Genomic DNA, 20,288 nt, shown 5'->3' with positions numbered 1-20,288 from the left:
CTCCCACCTTGACTTCCTGCGTAGCTGGGAGTACAGGAGCGTGCCACCATGCCCAGCTAATTTTTTTTTTCCCCCAAGATGGAGTCTAGTTCTGTCACCCAGACTGGAGTGCAGTGGCATGATCTCAGCTCACTGCAACCTCTGCCTCCCGGGTTCAAGTGATTCTCCTGCCTCAGCCTTCCAAGTAGCTGGGATTACAGGCACCTTGCCATCATGCCTGGCCTAGTTTTTGTATTTTTAGTAGAGTTGGGGTTTCACCATGTTGGCCAGGCTGGTCTCAAACTCCTGACCTCATGATCCGCCTGCCTCGGCCTCCCAAAGTGCTGGGATGACAGGCATGAGCCACCGTGCCTGGCCATAATTTTTAATTTTTTTTGTAGAGACAAGGCCTCACGATGTTGCGCAGGCTGGTCTTGAACTCCTGGGCTCAAGCAATCCGCCTGCCTCGGCCTCCCACAGTGCTGGGGTTACAGACACAAACCACCGTCCCACAATCCCATCCAAGACCCCCACATAACACTTAGTTGTCTCAGCTCCTCCTGACTGTGACAGTTTCTCAGACTTCCCTCGTTTTTTCATCTTGACAGTTTTGAGGCATACTGGTCAGGCATTTTAGAGAAGGTCCCTCAATTTGGGCTTCTTTTGTGATTACACTGGGGTTATAGGTTCTTGGGAGGAAAAGTACAGAGGGAAAGTACCATTGTCATCTCATCGTATCAGCGGGACATGCTTTCAGCATGACTTAGCGCTGCCAATGTTGACCTTGGTCACCTGGCTGAGGTCACGTTTGCTGAGAATCTCCACTTAGGTGAAGTTACTCTTTGTCCCCCTCCCCCCTTCCACACTTTACTTTTTGGAAGGAAGTCACCAGGTGCAGCCGGCAGGTATGGGATGGAGAACTGGACTCCACCTCCTTGAGGGTGACATAAATTCTTTGGAATTCTGCACAGGAGACTTGACTATTCTCCCCCATGTATTTATGTATTCAGCCATTTAGCTGTATCAGTGTAGACGCATGGATATCAATTTTATACCATGGGTTATAATCCAAGGTTACTTCATTCATTCATTCATGCATTTATTTATTTGAGATGGAGTCTTGCTCTGTTGCCCAGGCTGGAGTGCAGTGGCGCGATCTCTGCTCACTGCAACCTCCGCCTCCCAGGTTCAAGTGATTCTTGAACCTCAGCCTCCCAAGTAGCTGGGATTACAGGCACCCACCACTATGCCTGGCTAATTTTTTTTGAATTTGTTTTTATTTTTAGTGGAGATGAGGGCTTACTATGTTGCCTAGGCTAGTCTTGAACTCCTCAGTTTAGATAGTCCTCTTGCCTCACCCTCCCAAAGTGCTAGGATTACAGGTGGGAGCCACCGTGCCTGACCTCCTTTCTTTCTTTTGTTGCTCAAGTTGTTCTAGCTTTGGCCACTGGAAGCTTTTTCAGTTCATCGCTGTGACCTCCCAGATACGCACCCATCATTGTGGTGTTTTGTTTGGAAGCACTTCTTTTCTTTCTGGAACTTTAAGATGCTCCGGTTTCGGCCGGGCGCGGTGGCTCAAGCCTGTAATCCCAGCACTTTGGGAGGCCAAGACGGGTGGATCACAAGGTCAGGAGATCGAGACCATCCTGGCTAACACGGTGAAACCCCATCTCTACTAAAAAATACAAAAAACTAGCTGGGCGAGATGGCCGGCGCCTGTAGTCCCAGCTACTCGGGAGGCTGAGGCAGGAGAATGGCGTGAACCCGGGAAGCGGAGCTTGCAGTGAGCTGAGATCCGGCCACTGCACTCCAGCCTGGGCGACAGAGCGAGACTCCGTCTCAAAAAAAAAAAAAAAAAAAAGATGCTCTGGTTTCATCTGTCCTTTTCTTGCCCTCATCCTAGAATTGCTAATTTCCCCAGGGAGCCCTGGTTCCTTTTGTGGAGGAAAATGGTATCAGAAACCAAGATCCAGGCCAGGCACGGTGGCTCACACCTGTAATCCCAGCACTTTGGGAGGCCAAGGCAGTTGGATCACCCGAAGTCAGGAGTTCAAGACCAGCCTGACCAACATGGTAAAACCCCATCTCTACTAAAAATACAAAAATTAGCCGAGCAAGGTGGTGGGCACCTGTAATCCCAGCTACTTGGGAGGCTGAGGCAGGAGGAGATCTCTTGAACCTGGGAGGCAGAGGTTGCAGTGAGCCGAGACTGTGCCATTGCACTCCAGCCTGTGCAACAAGAGCAAAACTCTGTCTCAAAAAAAAGAAAAAAAAAAAAAAAAGAAACGAAAATCAAGATGCTGGTGCATCCTCCTTGCTCCTGGGGTGTTGTTGCTTCTAGCTTTTTCCATTTGAGCAAGGAAATGTGTGTGTGTATGTGTGTGTTACAGGCTTTTTCACCTGTGAATCACAGTCCCACCACTCCCTGGCTCAGCCTGGAACCTTCCCTCTGCTTCTCAGTGCTCTTTTGGTCAAACCCCAAATCCTCAGCTGTCCCCTCCCTGATCCTCCTTGCTATGTGCACCCAACCTGGGCCTCCCTGCCTCCAGCATGCCACCATTGCCCAGGAGGGCCTTTGCACCATTTCTTGCCAAAGCTTGCGATGCTCTGGCCTTCGAGACCCACGCGGCTTCTCCTCCGTCAGCTCATCCAGATCCATGCTCAGCTCATCCAGATCCATGCTCAGCTCCGGTGTCCTGACCTCAGGGAGGCCTTCCTGGCTCTGTAGTCCCCCTTCCCCTGTCTCTTTCCTCCTATCTTACGTTTCTTTGCAGCACAACACTGTATCTTATTTTTATTCTTCTTAGTTTCTCTTCCTTACTGAGTAAAAACCCCAGGGGTTGTGGGGGCGGCAGGCCTGGGGCTTGTCCAGTGCTGCATCTCCAGAGCCCAACCGTAACAGGCACAGCTTGCTGCAAGATACACACTTGCTGAATGAATCAGTGTTGCAAAGCCCAGGTCACCTCCAGTGTATGGAGGGCATGAGGTTGAATCCAGGTGCCTGACCCCAAACTCTGCTGCTCCCCGACTTCCTCCACCACCTCTTGAACTTTGTATCAGAAGTGGGATTACGGATTCATGGAACCCTCCCCCAGCCCTGGGCCAGAGGGTGCATTATTGTTCCCTTGTGCCAGATGGGGAAACTGAGGCAGAAGTGACTCCTTTGAGGTCACACAGCCGACAGATGGTGGGGCAGGGATGTGAACCCTAGGTAGCCTGGGTTTTGAGTATGTGTGTTTTACAGAAAGAATTTCTGTGGAGCCCCCATCTAGCTGGACCTAGAAACACAATCTTCACCAGCTCATTCCTGCCCTGGAGTCCTGGAGCACTGGGCCACCTCTGTGCTGTCTGCTCTGGCCCGGAATCAAGTACGAGGGGCACCATCCCCTCTACCTGCAAAACCCACGACCCCTGACCCTCTAAGTCATTCTCCAGCCCACCAGTTACAACCTAGCGATGGAGGGTGCAAGGCCAGAGACTCCCAGCTCCTTTTCCCCAGGTATTCCCGCCTGGCCACCTCTCAGCATTCCTTGGAGCCCGAGTTCTTGCAAGTCAGACTTTCTAGGAGTGGAACCTGACCTTGGCCTTCTTCTCTAACCATCTGCTCTGCCTTTTCTTTGCCATCACCCTCATGTGATCCAGGGCAGCAGCTTTCTAGTTGTGTTGACTGGAACCTACAGTAAGAAATGCATCTGACATCTTGACTTCACACACACTCACACCTAGGAATGGAACCAAAGCCTGGGGGAGGAACACCCGCCCTTACTACAGGGAGTGCAGCCTGACACCGTCTTTCTGTTCTATTTTAAAATTTAATTAATTTATTTATTTTGAACCAGAGTCTCACTCTGTTGCCCAGGCTGGAGTGCAATGGTGCGATCTTGGCTCACTGCAACCTCCACATCCCGGATTCAAGCAGTTCTCCTGCATCAGCCTCCTGAGTACCTGGGAATACACACGTGCACCACCATGCCCAGATAATTTTTGTATTTTTAATGGAGACAGGGTTTCACCATGTTGCCCAGGCTGGTCTCGAACTCTCGACTTCAGGTGATCCCCTTGCCTTGGCCTCCCAAAGTGCTGGGATTACAGGCATGAGCCACCGCGCCCAGCCCTTGCCGGGCGCGGTGGCTCATGCCTATAATCCCAGCACTTTGGGAAGCCGAGGCGGGTGGATCAGGAGGTCAGGAGATCGAGACCATCCTGGCTGACATGGTGAAACCCCGTCTCTACTAAAAACACAAAAAATTAGCCAGGCGCGGTGGCAGGCGCCTATAGTCCCAGCTACTCGGGAGGCTGAGGCAAGAGAATGGCGTGAACCCGGGAGGCGGAGCTTGCAGTGAGCTGAGATGGCACCACTGCACTCCAGCCTGGGCGAAAGAGCGAGACTCTATTTAAAAAAAAAAAAAAATCTTGACCCACTGAATGGTTCTCCAGCACACTAGTGTGTCACAACCTGCTGTTGCTGCTATTGAAAAATGCTCTTGGCCAGGCATGGTGGCTTATGCCTGTCATCCCAGCGCATTGGGAGGCCAAGGAAGGTGGATCACTTGAGCCCAGGAGTTCAAGACCAGCCTGGGCAACATAGCGAGACCTCATCTCCAAAGATAAAAAAATTAGCCTGGTGTGGTGGCACACGCCTGTGGTCCCAGCTACTTGGGAGGCTGTGGTGGGAGGAGGATTGCTGGAGCCAATAGGTTGAGGCTGAGGTGAGCCATGATCATACCACTGCACTCCAGCCTGAGGAACAAAATCCTGTCTCAAAGAAAAGAAAGAAGAGAAAGGAAGAAAAGAAAGAGAAAGAAGGAAAGGCCAGGCATGGTGGCTCATGCCTGTAATCCCAGCACAAGGCGGGCGGATCACGAGGTCAGGAGATCGAGACCATCCTGGCTAACATGGTGAAACCCCTTCTCTACTAAATATACAAAAAATTAGCTGGGATTACAGATGCGCGGCACCACACCCAGCTACTCAGGAGGCTGAGGCAGGAGAATTGCTTGAACCCGGGAGGTGGAGGTTGCAGTGAGCTGAGATCACACAACTGCTCTGCAGCCTGGGTGACAGAGTGAGACTCCATCTGAAGAAAGAAAGAAAGTGAGAGAGAGAGGGGAGGGAAGGAAGGAAGGAAGGAAGGAAGGGAGGGAGGGAGGGAGGGAGGGAGGGAGGGAGGGGAAGGGAGGGAGGGAGGGAGGGAGGGAGGGGAAGGAAGGGAGGGAGGGAGGGAGGGGAAGGAAAGAAAAACTCTTCTAGAGCAGAAACATCCAATCCTGCAAAGCCCAAAGATGCCGTTGTAGAATATAACTAGGATAGCTCAAAAACTCACATTTTCTGAGGGTGCCCTCTGTGTCAGGCACAGTTATAAGTGTTTTACATATATTAATTTATTTAATCCCAACAACAGTTCTGAAAGTTGAGCACCATTATTAGTGTCCCCAGGCTACAGATGAGGAAGCAGACGTGCAGAGAGGTTAAGTCACCTAAGGTCACACAGCTCCACAGTGGCAGGGCCAGGCAGTCTGGTTCCAAAGAAGGTGCTCTTAACCCCCAAGCTTCACCACACTTTTTCTGGCCAAAGTAAAAGGGTAAAGACTCGAGCTGGGTAGTTTCTGCCTCGCCTGGAAGGAAAAGACCCACACCCAGCAAAGGGGGCTTCCTGCCAGGATGGGGCGTGGAGGCAGGTGTCTGGAGTCCCTTGTGCAGGGGCTGAAGTGGGCTTCTCAAACTTGCAGCCCCCACTACATGGGTGCTCGGAATGGCTGCCCTGCGATAACCCTTCTTGTGGGCATGCGTGGGTGGTGGTGGTGAAGCCACTCCGGCTTGAGCAGAGCAAAAATATTTGCAGTGTTTGTGAGAAGAAGCTGTGAGTTGCTTGGCTTTTGGAGGGGAAGTTCTGCAGGACAGGGTTACGGGGAAGAAGAAAGCCTGGGCTGGAGTGGTGGCTCACGCCTGGAATCCCAGCATTTTGGGAGGCTGACTCAGGCGGATCACCTGAGGTCAGGAGTTTGAGACCAGCCTGGCCAGCATGGTGAAACTCTGTCTCTGCTAAAAATACAAACTTAGCTGGGCGTGGTGGCAGGCGCCTGTAGGTAGTTACAGCTACTTGGGAGGCTGAGGCAGGAGAATCACTTGAACCCAGGAAGCGGAGGTTGCAGTGAGCCGAGATCACGCCACTGCATTCCAGCCTGGGTGATGAGGAAGACTCCATCTCAAATAAATAAATAAATAAATAAATAAATAATAAATAAAATAAAATAAAATAAAATAAAAATAAATAAATAATTTTTTTTTTTTTTTTTTTTTGAGACGGAGTCTTGCTCTGTCACCCGGGCTGGAGTGCAGTGGCTGGATCTCAGCTCACTGCAAGCTCCGCCTCCCGGGTTCACGCCATTCTCCTGCCTCAGCCTCCGGAGTAGCTGGGACTGCAGGCGGCCGCCACCTCGCCCGGCTAGTTTTTTGTATTTTTAGTAGAGACGGGGTTTCACCGGGTTAGCCAGGATGGTCTCGATCTCCTGACCTCGTGATCCGCCCGTCTCGGCCTCCCAAAGTGCTGGGATTACAGGCTTGAGCCACCGCGCCCGGCCTAAATAAATAAATTTAACCTTCAAGAACAGCCGCCATCGTTCCTCGAGTTCCTGACAGAATCGCTCGCTGCCTTCCTCATGCAGTTTCTGAGCTCTCTCACTTTAACTGTTGTCATGTGCGCCTTGGAGGAAGCTACCTCAGGTTCCCTTTGAATTGTCAAAAAAATGAACTGGTTGCAGTGGAGAACAGACAGCAACCCTAGAAGAAAAATGGCCCCTTAGCTGCGGGAAAGTCGACCAACATGCGCTGCTTACATCGGCTCTGTGGCCCTCTGCTCCTTTCTCAGGAAATTCACACTGATTGGGAAATACTTGGGCCACATTTGATGGAAGAGAAAAGAGGTGTTAGTCATTAAAGGGTGGGGCTGGTCAGCGGAGAACAGGCTTGGACGGGCAGAAGCACACTGCAGGCCCTTCCACAGAGCTTGCCCAGACCTCCAGCCCTATTTTTCTTTTTCTTTTCTTTTCTTTTTTTTTTTTTGAGATGGAGTCTTGTTCTGTCACCCAAGCTGGAGTGCAGTGGTGCAACCTTGGCTCACTGCCACCTCTGCCTCCTGGGTTCAAGTGATCCTCCTGCCTCAGCCTCCTGAGTAGTTGGGACTACAGGCACCCATCACCATGCCCGGCTAATTTTTGTATTTTTAGTAGAGACGGGGTTTCTCCATGTTGGCCAGTCTAGTCGCGAACTCCTGACCTCAGGTGATCCACCTGCCAAAGTGCTGGGATTACAGGCGTGAGCCACCACTTGCCCAGCTTGAATGTTAAATTTAGCTTAAGCTTCCTGGTGCCCCAAGCAAAAGAGAGGGTCATGATAAGTCCCTAGGGTCATGGTCTCAAAAAGGAAGTGTATCAGGTTTTCAGGAAAGTGAAACTTCTATTTTTTTTTTTTTTTTTTTTTTTTAGATGAAGCTTTGCTCTTGTTGCCCAGGTTGGAGTGCAATGGCATGATCTCAGCTCACTGAGGCAACTCTCCTGCCTCAGCCTCCCAAGTAGCTGGGATTACAAGTGCCTGCCACCAGGAATGGGTTTTTTTGTTTTTGTTTTTGAGATAGAGTTTCGCTCTTGTTGCCCAGGCTGGAGTGCAATGGCATGATCTTGGCTCACTGCACCTCTCCTTCCCAGGTTTAAGCAATTCTCCTGCCTCAGCCTCCTAAGTAGCTGAGATTACAGGTGCCCACCACCACACCCGGCTAATGTTTTGTATTTTTAGTAGAGATAGAGTTTCACCTGTTGGCCAGGCTGGTCGTGAACTTCTGGCCTCAGGTGATCCGCCCACCTCAGCCTCCCAAAGTGCTGGGATTACAGGCGGGAGCCAACGCACCTAGCCGAAAGTGAAACTTCTTAGGATGGAGGCCTAACGAGACCCATGGCATGGTGAAAGTAGCAAGGATCTGGAAGAAGTTGTCATCATAGATATTTATAGACTGTGTGGCCCTGAAAAAGGACTCAACTTTCCTGAGCCTCAGTTTTCTCATCCGTAAATTGGCGATAAGATTTACCTTGCTGGGCAGTTGTGGTTATCAGGGAGAAAATATAACTTCTCCTCAGTCCCCGTAAGTTCGTAGTTGGGTCAGCCCGCTGTAACAAAAGACAGATTCACACGAAAACCAAGCAAGTTGATGAACACATGCAGTGCACATCACGAGGCAGAAACCGCAATGAAAGGTGACCCGAAGCAGTGGCTCAGAACTCCGGCTTATCCAGAATCTTTGACAAAGAAGAATGAATTTTCAAGAAGTGACAAGGGAAAGCAGCTTTAGGCTTCCAGAAACCGCAGGAAGGTAAATATATGGGAGAAAATGAATGGAGGAAGGTTTGTTTGTAGACTTTTCTGGTGTCTCCGAGCTGATAATCATTGTCTCCAGTAAAGTAGAATTTATGTCCTGTATTTAGGCATGTAAAAAGTCAAGACTGAGCCAGGTGTGGTGGCTCGCACCTGTGGTTCCAGCGCTTTGGGAGGCCGAGGTGGGCAGATCACCTGAGGTCAGGAGTCGGAGACCAGCCTGGCCAACATGCTGAAACCCTGTCTCTACTAAAAATACAAAAATTAGGGCCGGGCTTGGTGGCTCACGCCTGTAATCCCAGCACTTTGGGAGGCTGAGGTGAGCGGATCATGAGGTCAGGAGTTTGAGACCAGCTTGGCTAACATAGTGAAACCTTGTCTCTACTAAAAATACAAAAAATTAGCCAGGCATGGTGGTATGCACCTGTAGTCCCAGCTACTCAGGAGGCTGAGGCAGGAAAAGCGCTTGAACTCGGGAGACGGAGGTTGCAGTGAGCCAAAATCATGCCACTGCACTCCAGCCTGGGTAACAGAATGAGAATCCATCTCAAAAAAAAAAAAAAAGCTGGGCATGGTGGCGGGCGCCTCTAGTCCCAGGTACTCAGGAGGCTGAGGTAGGAGAATTGCTTGAACATGGGAGGTGAAGGTTGCAGTGAGCCGAGATCGTGTCATTGCACTCCAATCTCGGTTACAAAAGCAAGAGTCCGTCTGGAAAAAAAAAAAAAAGTCAAGACTGGCAGGGCATGATGGTTCACAGCTGTAATCCCAACACTTTGGGAGGCTGAGGCTGGCAGATTGCTTGAGTCCAGGAGTTTGAGAGCAGCCTGGGCAACATGACAAAACCCTGTCTCTACAAAAAAATTAGCCCGTGCCTGTACTCCCAGCTACTTGGGAGGCTGAGATGGGAGGGTCACTTGGGCCTAGGAGACAGAGGTTGCAATGAGCTGAGACTGCACTACCGCACTCCAGCCTGGGTGACAGAGTGAGACCCTGTCTCAAAATAATAATAAAACAATAATCATCTTTTAAAAGTCAAGATTATACAAATTTAGTTTACAGATCTTAGCTTTTATTCATGATTCTACTTACAATTATTATTATTTTTAGAGACATGGTCTCACTTTGTCACCCAGGCTGGATTGCAGAGGTGAGATCACAGCTCACTGCAACCTTGAATTTCTGGGCTCAAGTGATCCTCCTACCTCAGCCTCCCAAGTAGCTAAAACTACAGGCACATGCCACCATGCCTGGCTAATGTTTTATTTTTTGTAAAGATGAGGTCTCACTGTGTTGCTCAGGCTGGTCTTGATCCTCTAGCCTCAGCCTCCCAAAATGTTGGAATTCCAGGCATGAGTCACCCTGGCCCACTCATGAGTCTAAAATTGGGAGTCCCACAGAACCGGGACAGGTTCAAAGGGCTTCAGTCAGCAACACAGAGTGTTTATGGATGGAAAACAGAAGTAAGCTATAGAGCTTAATTGGTTACAGTGTTTGCTTTGTTTGAATCAGTTGGCTACCTAAGATCTACTAAAGCTCAGCTGTTGTAACTGACAAAAACTCAGCTATTTGCTACATGTGTATACTCTTAAGTTAATTAGTTTCATTTAGCATGAGTGACTCCATATTGGTTTGGTCTGCTGGACCCGGTACATGGGTCTTGTCCCAATCAATGGCCTCCTGCAAATTTTATTTAATAGGCAGAAAGGGGGAGAGGATAGAAAGATCTCTTCATCTGCTTGCTGCTTCTTAATTGCCTTCAGCTCAAAAATATTTATGTCAAAGAGGTATATTTTGGGGGGACATATTCTGGTTTCCTTCACGGGGATCAAAGAGAACAATATGTAAGGCACATCTTAGCGCTTGGCAACTTGGCATGCCTCATTCTCCTGGCAGCGTCTTGCATAGTAAAAAGCATGATTTGAATTGCTGTCAGCAAATACATATTCAATGAAGAATTCCTTTGGAAGATGCAAAATCATTCCTCATTTGGCTCTTTCTTGCAACAAACTCTGAAGACCAGAGAGCAGCACTGAAACTGCAGCCTAGCAAAAGCATGGTTAGGGCCAGGTGTTAGGAAGCCGCAGGACAGGCTGCTTGGTCGGTCGTTAGAGTTCCTTCTGAAATGTCCATTTCTTTTCTGGCTCTTGGCATCCTTGAAGGAGGCTAGAGACTGCTGCTAAGGCCCAGTGGTCGGAGCCTGGGGTAGGCATGAGACTGTGAGCCTCAGACGCTCCACTAGGAAGGATGTTAGTATGCATTCCTGGGGACAGGTCCAACGTTCCTTCCAAAAGGGACCCGTGGTCCTTCCTGGCTCCTCTGCAAGTGTCCACTGGAGAATATAGAACCTGTAGCCTGCATCTTAGAAAACCTGGACCAGGCTGGGCACAGTGGCTTATGCCTGTAATCCCAGCACTTTCGGAGGCTGAGGCGGGCAGATCACCTGAGGTCTGAGTTTCAGACCAGCCTGGCCAACATGGTGAAACCCCGTCTCTACTAAAAAATACAAAAATTAACCAGCCATGGTGGCACGCACCTGCAGTCCCAGCTACTTGGGAGACTGAGACATGAGAATCGCTTGAACCCAGGAGGCAAGGTTGCAGTGAGCCGAGATCATGCCACTGCACTCCAGCCTGGGTGACAGAGCAAGACCCTGTCTCAAAAAACAGAAAAACAAAAAACAAAAACCTGGGACAATTTAGAAAGCCGCTCCATCTTACCCAAGCCCTCTCCCCTTTCCTGGCTGGAATAATGGTCTCTGGGCCTCTCTCTGTCTCTCTTTTTTTCTTTTTTTCGAGGCAGAATCTCACTCTGTCACCCAGGCTGGAGTGCAGTGGAACAGTTATGGCTCACTGCAGCCTCGACCTCCAGGGCTCAGGTGATCCTTCCACCTCAGCCTCCCGAGAAGCTGGAACTACAGGTGCACACCACTACACCGGCTAATTTTTTCTATTTTTTTTTTTGTAGAGACTGGGTTTTGCCATGTCACCCAGGCTAGTCTTAAACTCCTGGCCTCAAGTGATCCTCCAGCCTCGTCCTCCCAAAGTGCTGGGACTACAGGCATGAGCCATCATACCTGACCTGGGCCTCTGCTTGTTGCAGCCTCTGGAGCCAGCAGGCACAGGGCCCAAGGTGGTCCTGAGAGGCCCAGGCATCTCTTGGGTAGAAAAAGTCCTTCTCGCCAGGTGTGGTGGCTCATGCCCGTAATCCCAGCACTTTTGGAGGCCGAAGCGGGCAGATCACGAGGTCAGGAAATCAAGACCATCCTGACTAACACAGTGAAACCCCATCTCTACTAAAAATGCAAAAAATAAACTGGGCATGGTGGGGGGCGCCTGTAGTCCCAGCTACTTGGGAGGCTGAGGAAGGAGAATGGTGTGAACCCGGGAGGCAGAGGTTGCAATGAGCTGAGATCGCACCACTGCACTCCAGCCTGGGCGACAGAGCGAGACTCTGTCTCAAAAAAAAAGGAGAAAAGAAAAGAAGAAGAAAAGAATAGAGGCTTGGGATCCTGGGGAGGTGGTACACAAGTTAAGGGAGAGTGAGGGGAGAAGAGGGTACAGTGAATGAAGCTTGTCTTCTTATGCAGATAAAATTTTTCAGGTAAGAAAAGTTAGCTCTGAACAGCCCTCTGCCTGATACTAATACTTTACCAATGGAGATTTTCCTTTTCTGTTTTTGACACAGGGTCTCACTTTGCTTCCCAGGCTGGAGTGCAGTGGTGCAATCATGGATCACTGTAGCCTCCATCTCCCTGGCTCAAGCCATCCTCCCACCTCAGCCTCCCGAGTAGCTGGGACTACAATGTGTGCACCACCACGACTAGCTACTTTTTAAATTTTTTGTAGAGACAGGGGTTTCCCTATGTTGCCCAGGCTGGCCCGAATTCCTGCGCTCAAGCGATCCTCCCACCTCGGCCTCCCAAATTGCTGGGACTGTAGGAGTGAGCCACAGTGCCAAGCCTGGAGATTTTCTTTATATACATAAATCATTTTACAAAAGGACAGCCTTTCAGAGCTACTCCTAGGCCTTCAGTTTCTAAGAATAATCCCTTCAAAATATGCTGAAGAAGTACATTTTGGGGTGGCACATGCTGGTCTCCCACAGTCATATTTTGGGTGTGTGTCCTGAGCCCCAACACTGGTCACCTCGCAGTGGCGCTTGGGGTCCCTGGGTGCCTAGAGCTGCAGGTTACCCCTTCTCTCTCTCCCGCTCTCAGCCTTTCTCCCGCTGCTGTTGAAATTCTTTCCTGCGTGAAGAAGGGGCGCTTAGGACCTTTATATGGTCGTTTTCCTTTGCATAAAAAGAAAACTTGTTTTGTAGAAGGGCAAGGTGCAGCTTCCAGAGGCACCTGGGATGATGCCCCTCTAGCAGTAGGCGAGCTTGGGGGTGTGGGCGGCGGGGAAAGGCGAGGCCCTGGGGGACCTGTTGTTTTTCCTGTTGTAAGTGAAAAGGAAACAAAGTGGGAAGTGGAGTGTGCGGGCTGGCGGCAGGCGGGGCGCCCCGCCGCGCCCCGCCTCCCTCCCTCGAGGCTCACTCGCGCCCAGCGCCGTCGCTCCGAGCGGCCGCGAGCCGAGCTGCCCAGCCCTGCCAGCTGCGCCAGGACGGTAAGCGATCGCCGCGGGCTGCATCAGGGGAGGTCGGAAGAGGACCGCGGCCAGGGGCTTTGGGAGCCGCGGCTGCGCTCGGGGCCGTGGGGCTGGCTGGCGGGCGTCTCTCCGGCACACACAGCCCATGCGCCCTGGCCCTGGGCACCTCCCTGCGTCTAGCGAGCCGGGCCCTGGGAGCCCCGGGGACCGGGCTGCTGGGACCTGAGCGGGGCCTGCCCTAGAGGCCCCGGGCCGTCCCTCCGTGGGCCCGCCGAGAGGGGCGCGCGCAGCTCTCCGGCGCCTGCACTGCGCGCCTTGCCCGCCTGGCCCGGCGGCTGGGTTTCAGGCTGAGCTCCCAGCGGCGGTGCGGCCTCCGGTGCGCCGGCCAAGGCAAGAGGAAACTGGAAGCGCTCAGCGCGTGCGCCCGCTCCGAGCGCTGGCGAGAGGACCAGGGACCTCCTCTGTACGGCGGCTGGGTCCACAGAGAGCGCGCTGGCGGTGTCGCCCGAGTGCCCTGGCGCGGAGAGAGGGCTGCGCACAGTTCGCCGGCGCCCGGGTCCTGTGCGCCCTTCCCAGCCCGGGCAAGTGGGGAGCGGAGCTGCAGAGGGACCGGGGTGGAAGTTTCCGGGGCTTCCTCCCGGCTTGTGGACCCGCGCCCCGCCTCCCCGTCCCGGGCCGCCCGCGCTGTTCGCCGCGTTTGCTGCAGCGGCGCAGGCAAGATAGCTCCGGATCTGCGGCCGAGCCGGGGTTACGCCGGCAAAACCGCCCCCAGCTTTGCATTTCCGGACTTTTTTATAAAATACTCTTACCCGTAATTCAGCCTGAATGAGGCTTTTTAAAAAAATCGAGTTTCCTGTTTTTATTTAGGCTTCCTCATCTGCACCTCCTCCTTTGAGATAGGGAAGAGGGGAACTGGCATGACCTTTCGTGGGCACCAGGATGGGGGCGTTGCGGGGGGGGGGGGGAGACTGGGGTCCAGAGAACCAGGGAAGGGCCGCTGGGAGGTCCCGAAAAGTGCGCTCTGGGTGGGGCGAGGGTGAAGCAGGTAGGGGCGAGATTTCCGGAGTCGCGGGTGGGGGGCGCCCTGGAGCGGCCAAGGTGCAGTTTCCTTGCGTGGCCCCCCAGGGATCTGCCCAGTTTGCGGATGGAGCGCGGGGCTGATGGGCCAGCTCTCTCTTGGTGTAGGTGTTCCCTGGAAGGAGGGACCTGCGGATCTTGAACCCCACCAGACTCCATTAAGGGGGCTTTCTCCCCCCGGCTCCTGAGAAGTCCCACCTCTGAAATGCTGGGCACAGCCGCGCGTGGATGTGGGGCGGTTGTGCCGTGGGTTGGAGTGGGAGGGGGCTATTTTTCTTCACTCAGGGCTCTCGGAGGGGAAGGTTTACTGCTCCCAAGGACTTTGAAACCAAGGGCTAACCCCCTGCTCTCTTCCAGGAGTGCCTGACGGTGCCTTGGTGTTCTTGGCAATTGAATGGTACCATAGGGACATTACTCCCCAAGAACTGGTCGTTCTTACCTAGGTGATTTCAGATGGACAACCGTAGGAACTGAGTGGTGTTGTCTTCGTTTTACAGTTAAGGCAACGAAGGCTCAGAAAAGTTAAATAACTCACCAACCCACACAGTTTACAAGTAGCTCCTCCAGAATCCCAGCTCTTTCCGACGCCAGCGCGTTTAATCATCTGGGGGTGCCGTTGCTGGCGGGGTAAGGAGAATATCCTAGTAATTATCTTGGGGGGATTTGGAGGGGACGACTTTCCAGAGGCACCCTCTAAGATACCCTTGAGACTCCTCTGTAACACCCGCTGCTGCCATTCACACCCCCTCCCCAATTTGATTGATGTGTTGAGTGGGGCGGAAGGTTCTTTTGGTTGATGAGGCTGCGACCAAACGCAAGGAGATATAAATAGAGCTTTCTCTTTGGCTCTCTCTAGAGCAGAAATGCCAACCCCTTAGCATTTCCATGGCCTGCTGGAGTTTCGTTTCTTGATATTAGGATTCCAGCCATCTTGGCTGGTGAGAGGCCTGCTGGCGGCTTCCCGGGCTTGGTCCTCTTTTGGTACTTGCACAGAATGATGGAAGACACTGGAGTGGGCTGGAGGAGTGCTCTTAAATCCCGGTTGTGGCTGAGAGCGGTAGCTCATACCTGTCATCCCAGAGCTTTGGGAGCCCCAGACGGGAGGATCACTTGAAGCCAGGAGTTCAAGGTTGCAGTAAGCTATTACAGTGCCACTGCGCTCCCGCCTGGGTGACAGAGCAAGAGCCCATCTCTGAAAAATACAACACAACAACCCAGTTGCCTGCTCGAGAGACAACTAAGCTAGCCTCCTTCTGAGCCCCACTTCCCCCACCCCTCAGCCCGTGTTCAGAAACAGACTACATTGGCCACACTGCTCACTTAGATGTTTCTGGAATTAAGTCACGTGCCCCAGAGGTACTCCCGACCACGCGGATGTCCCCTTCTAGCAGGAAAAGCGCGTTTCTGCGTTTGTGCAGCCTCAGTCCACGCTGCCAGGTCTTTGCACTAAGCTGTGGGCTCCGTTTCTCCTCCGGTACTATGTTTAGCAAGTATTTCCTGAGATCCCACGGGGGCCCAGGGGCTATGCTAAGAACAGAGCAGGCAGAGTGGGAGGGCATCGGCCCCTGGGGGGTTACGGGACGGACAGTCCCCCAGTGGTTGGAGGCCAGCCCCCAGAGCCAGTCCGCTTTCGCACAAGAGTGTCCGATGGAATTCATGGGGGTGGGAGTGGGGATGGTGAGAGTCGGTTCCTGCTTCACCTTGTTTTTCTTCAATTGCACAGTGAAAGGGAGAAGTGAATGTGCAACGGATGAAGCAATTCCCCTTTGGCTGGGTTATTTTCAAAACCATTTTTGTGTAGAGAGCAGTTCCCTCCCTCCCTGAGGCCAGCTGCTGGTGTGGGCCTGATGGTGGGGTTTGGGGCCCCAGCAAATGTTTCCTTAACGTGGGGCCTTCAGAAAGTTCTTTCAGGCCAGGCGCGGTGGCTCACGCCTGTAATCCCAGCACTTTGGGAGGCCGAGGTGAGCGGATCACTTGAGGTCAGGAGTTCAAGACCATCTTGGCCAACATGGTGAATCCCTGTCTCTACAAAAAATGCAAAAAAAATTAGCTGGGTGTGGTGATGCGCACCTGTAATCCCAGCTACTTGGGAGGTGGAGGCAGGAGAATTGCTTCGACCCAGGAGGTGGAGGTTGCAGTGAGCTGAGAGTGTGCTACTACACTCCAGCCTGGGCAACAGAGTGAGACTCCGTCTCAAAAAAAAAAAAAAAAAGAAAAAAAGAAAAAAAGCTCTTTCAGCCAGAAGGGTGGCTTCAGCTATTCCCCAGGGGACAAGCGTGTCTCCCAGCAAAGCTGTTAGAGAAGATAGTCTAGAAGCAGTGCCCCAGGATGGATGAGACAAGCAAGGGCCCTGTCCACTGGAGGATGGCAGAGCCTGGCTTGTTTGAGAGGGAGGAAAATATTGTCATCTTGGTACTGGTGACAGTGTTTCATAATTAGTGAAGGTTGCAAAACGCCACGTTTCTCTCCCTACAGTTAACACTAACACTGAATTGTCTTTAATTTGGTTGGTGGAAATCCCCGGCAATCATATCAGAAATGCTGCCAGTTTCAAGATGGAAAAAATAAAAAACCCAGGAACCCCTCGCCACCCTTTTTTTATTGCAGCTAAACACTGTGGCTCTCTGTGGGTCCTACCAAAATAATGGGCCACCCTCCCCTCCCTGAGGGCCAGCACAGTCCCTGGGGCCTGTGAAAGTTCCTCTTCCGGCTGCGCTGGCTGGATATGCGTGAAACTCCCCTCCCTCCCCAGAAGTGACAACCTCACCACCTCGGATAAGGGTCAGGACTCCTGGAAATGGGTCCCTTTTCCTATTATTTTCTTTTTTCTTCTTTCTTTCTTTTTCTTTTTTTTTTTTTGAGATGGAGTCTCACTTTGTTGCCCAGGCTGGAGTGCAGCGGTGTGATCTCGGCTCACTGCAACCTCTGCCTCCCAGGTTCAAGCGATTCTCCCACCTCAACCACCCAAGTAGCTAGGATTACAGACATGCGCCACTATGGCCAACTATTTTTAATATTTTTAGCAGAGACGGTGTTTTGCCATGTTGGCCAGGCTGGTCTCAAACTCCTGACCTCAGGTGATCCGTCCACCTTGGCCTCCCAAAGTGCTAGGTTTAAAGGCGTGAGCCACCATGCCCAGCCTTCCTATTGCATTCTGAGCACAGGGGGAGTGATCACAGTGAAGGGTGCGGCATTTCTAAAATGGTATTTCAGTTGGCTTCTGTTTCACTCATATTGGGGGAAATTGCTTCCACTTAGAGAAAATGCCGGAAGAGTGGGAGGTGCCAGGAGTAGGGTGGGGGAGGAGGAGATGCAGAAAGGGATGGACCTTTTTGGGATTTTTTGTCCTGGAGGGATGCTGTACAGGTTGAATATCCCTTATCCAAAATGCTTGGGACCAGAAATGGGTTGGATTTTGGATTTTGGAATATTTGCATTATATGCTTACCAACTGGGCATTCCAAATCCAAATGTCTGACATCTGAAATGCTCCAAAGAGTGGCCGGGCGCAGCAGCTCACGCCTGTAATCCCAGCACTTTGGGAGGCTGAGGCGGGCGGATCACCAGGTCAGGAGATCGAGACCATCCTGGCTAACATGGTGAAATCCCGTCTCTACTGAAAATACAAAAAATTAGCCGGGCGTGGCAGCGGGTGCCTGTAGTCCCAGCTACTCTGGAGGCTGAGGCAGGAGAATGGCATGAACCCGGGAGGAGGAGCTTGCAGTGAGCCGAGATGGCTCCACTGTGCTCCAGCCTGGGTGACAGAGCAATACTCCGTCTCAAAAAAATAAATAAAATAAAATAAAATAAAATGCTCCAAAGAGTTTTGTATTCGATCATGGTTTCAGATTTTGAAACGTTTTAGATTTCAGATTTGGGATGCTCAACTGTTGTTAACCTCCTGTAGTTGCTGTAATAAATGACCTCAAACTTTGTGGCTTAAAACAACAGAAATGTGCATGCTTATAGTTTCAGCTACTTGGGAGGCTGAGGTGGGAGGATCATTTGTGCCCAGGAGTTTGAGGCTGCAGTGAGCTATGATGGAGCCTGTGAGTAGCCATGACACTACAACCTGGGCAACATCGCGAGATCCTGTCACTAAAAGAAAATAACAGAAATGGGCTGGGTGTGGTGGCTCACGCCTGTAATCCCAGCACTTCGGGAGGCTGAGGTGGGCAGATCACTTGAGGTCAGGAGTTCGAGACCAACCTGGCCAAAATGGTGAAGCCCCGTCTCTACTAAAAATACAAAAATTAGCCAGGCGTGGTGGCACATGCCTGTAGTCCCAGCTATTTGCGAGGCTGAGACAGGAGAATCTCTTGAACCCAGGAGGCAGAGGTTGCAGTGAGCTAGACTGCACCACTGCACTCTAGCCTGGGTGACAGCGAAACTCCATCTCAAAAAAAAAAAAAAGAAATGTATTCTCTCACAGTTCTGGAGGCCAGAAGTTAACAATTAAGGCATCAGCAAGGCCTCACTCCCTCTGGGGGCTGTAGGGGGATAATCCTTCTTTGCTTTTCCTTCTGGAGGCTACAGCGTATCTTGGCCTGTGGCTGCATCACTCCAGTCTCTGCCTCCGTCTTCACAAGGGCGTCTCCTCCATGTGTCTGGGTCTCTGTCTGTCTTTTATAAGGACGCTTGTCTTTGGATTTAGGGCTCCCTCGGAGAATTCAGGTAGAAATCATTTCAGGATCCTTAACTTACTTACATCAGCAAAGACCCATTTTCCACATTATTCTTTTTCCAGATAATGTCCATGTCCTGGGGGTTAAGACCTAGCTTTGTGGGGGCTACCATTCAGCCCACTGCAGATAAACAGGAATGTCTTTCTGTGTTTCCTGCGGACAGTGGGGAATGCTGTTATCTTAGCAGGGAAGCTGCCCTGTTCTGCCACTTTCCCCTGGGTGACTTTAGGCAAAGATGTCAGAGTGCCTGGTGATCTCTGCTGGACCGTTGACCCCGGCCTCCTTCCTGCTTGCCGTTCCCCAACTTTTATGAACTGGCAGCCCACCCCACCCCCTCCTCACCCCACCCCTAACCTCCTGGGCTAACTTCTGGAGCTCAGGAGGAGAAATGCTTCTCTTACTTTCCGTCTCCAACAAACTCCTCCCTCTTTATCTTCAACAACAATCCCTGCCCTCTGCAGCCCGTTCCCAGCCCAGGACTGCTCGCTCTCTCTGAGATCACACAGCCCCTCACATTTTGAACTTTCGTCTGTTGGGCAGCCACTGGCAGAGTCAGGGGAGGGCTCAGATGGGGACACAGATGCTGCTCTGTTCCCACCTCTTACCCCAGGACATGGTATGGGGCTAGTGGCACTGGGAGGGGTTTGGGGAGCCCCGTTCGTCATTGAAGTTTGTGGGAGGGGTGGATAAGGACATGGGAGAATGACTGGGTGAGGTGCTCCGGGGCTCTCGGGAAGGGCTGGGCCCCCCTCTTGCGTCAGGCACAGTGGGGGCATTGCTCTTGTCTATGTTGGTCATGAAATCTGGAAGAAGTGCTTTCTTATCAATAGGGGAGCATAGTCGGCCTTGTTTTTGAACCTTTGGCAAACCATTTATGGCTAGGCAGGGTGGTTCATGCTTGTATTCCTAACACTTTGGGAGGCTAGGGAAGGAGGAACATTTGAGCCTAGGAGTTTGAGACCAGCCTGGGCAATACAGTGAGACCCCCATCTCTGCAAAAAATAAAAACAAATTAGCTGGGCGTTGCGACGCACGCCTGTAGCCCCAGCTACGTGGGAGACTAAGGTGGGAGGATTACGTGAGTCCAGGAATTTAAGGCTGCAGTGAGCTATGATTGCAACACTGCACTCCAGCCTGGGTGACAGAGCGAGACCCTGTCTCAGAAAAAAAAAAAAAAAAAAAAGTCATTTATGTCCAGGTGAGGGTGGGGCTGGGTGAGGTGGTGGTTTGAGGGGGATTGCCACATGGAAGAGAATGTACTGTCTTTGAAGTCAGCTGAACTGGGTTTTTTCCCAGCCACTTTTTTCTTTTTTTGAGGCAGAGTCTCACTCTGTTGCCCAGGCTGGAGTGCAGTGCAGGCTGGAGTGCAGTGGTGGGATCTTGGCTCACTGCAACCTCCGCCTCCCAGGTTCAAGTGATTCTTCTGCCTCAGCCTCCTGAGTAGCTGAGATTGCAGGCACATGCCACTATACCTGGCTAATTTTTGTAGTTTTAGTAGAGACTGGGGTTTTGCCATGTTGGCCAGGCTGGTCTCAAACTCCTGACCTCAGGTGATCCACCCGCCTTGGCCTCCCAAAGTGCTGGGCCTAGCCACTCA

The 20,288-nt window shown here is 51.8% G+C and overlaps 2 protein-coding genes across 7 annotated transcripts in view; one reads left to right on the top strand and one right to left on the bottom strand.

Moving 5' to 3' along the window:
• Positions 1-20,288, top strand: part of PIK3CD (phosphatidylinositol-4,5-bisphosphate 3-kinase catalytic subunit delta) — a 97,815-nt gene that overhangs the window by 9,899 nt on the left and 67,628 nt on the right. For 2 of the 6 annotated variants that reach the window (XM_030942451.1, XM_010364180.2), the window contains exon 1: positions 12,813-12,947. The exons of 1 other annotated variant lie outside the window; for it this stretch is intronic. The gene's annotated coding sequence lies outside the window, so the exon portion shown is untranslated. Of the gene's footprint in view, positions 1-12,812; positions 12,948-20,288 lie in introns of those variants that run through there. 3 more of the 6 variants (XM_030942445.1, XM_030942448.1, XM_030942449.1) reach the window with 2 other exon arrangements.
• On the bottom strand, positions 13,756-16,038 carry LOC104663049 (putative uncharacterized protein PIK3CD-AS1). The gene is made up of 2 exons (XM_010364179.2): positions 15,327-16,038; positions 13,756-15,172 (listed from the first exon to the last, which is right to left on the bottom strand). Exons 1-2 carry the CDS (start codon positions 15,662-15,664, stop codon positions 14,881-14,883), a joined length of 630 nt encoding a protein of 209 aa, XP_010362481.1. The 5' UTR covers positions 15,665-16,038; the 3' UTR covers positions 13,756-14,880.

Source organism: Rhinopithecus roxellana, chromosome 12, assembly GCF_007565055.1.
Source record: "Rhinopithecus roxellana isolate Shanxi Qingling chromosome 12, ASM756505v1, whole genome shotgun sequence".
NCBI classification, from domain to species: domain Eukaryota; kingdom Metazoa; phylum Chordata; class Mammalia; order Primates; family Cercopithecidae; genus Rhinopithecus; species Rhinopithecus roxellana.
This window is presented reverse-complemented; position numbering and strand designations above follow the sequence as displayed.

What these genes read in the sequence shown, in the direction of transcription:
- LOC104663049 (XM_010364179.2), bottom strand. Translation starts at nt 15,664, where the DNA reads ATGAATTCCATCGGACACTCTTGTGCGAAAGCGGACTGGCTCTGGGGG. An exon ending in TTAATTCCAGAAACATCTAA is followed by an intron (nt 15,173 to 15,326) that starts GTGAGCAGTGTG and finishes TCTGTCACCCAG; the next exon opens with GCGGGAGCGCAGTGGCACTG.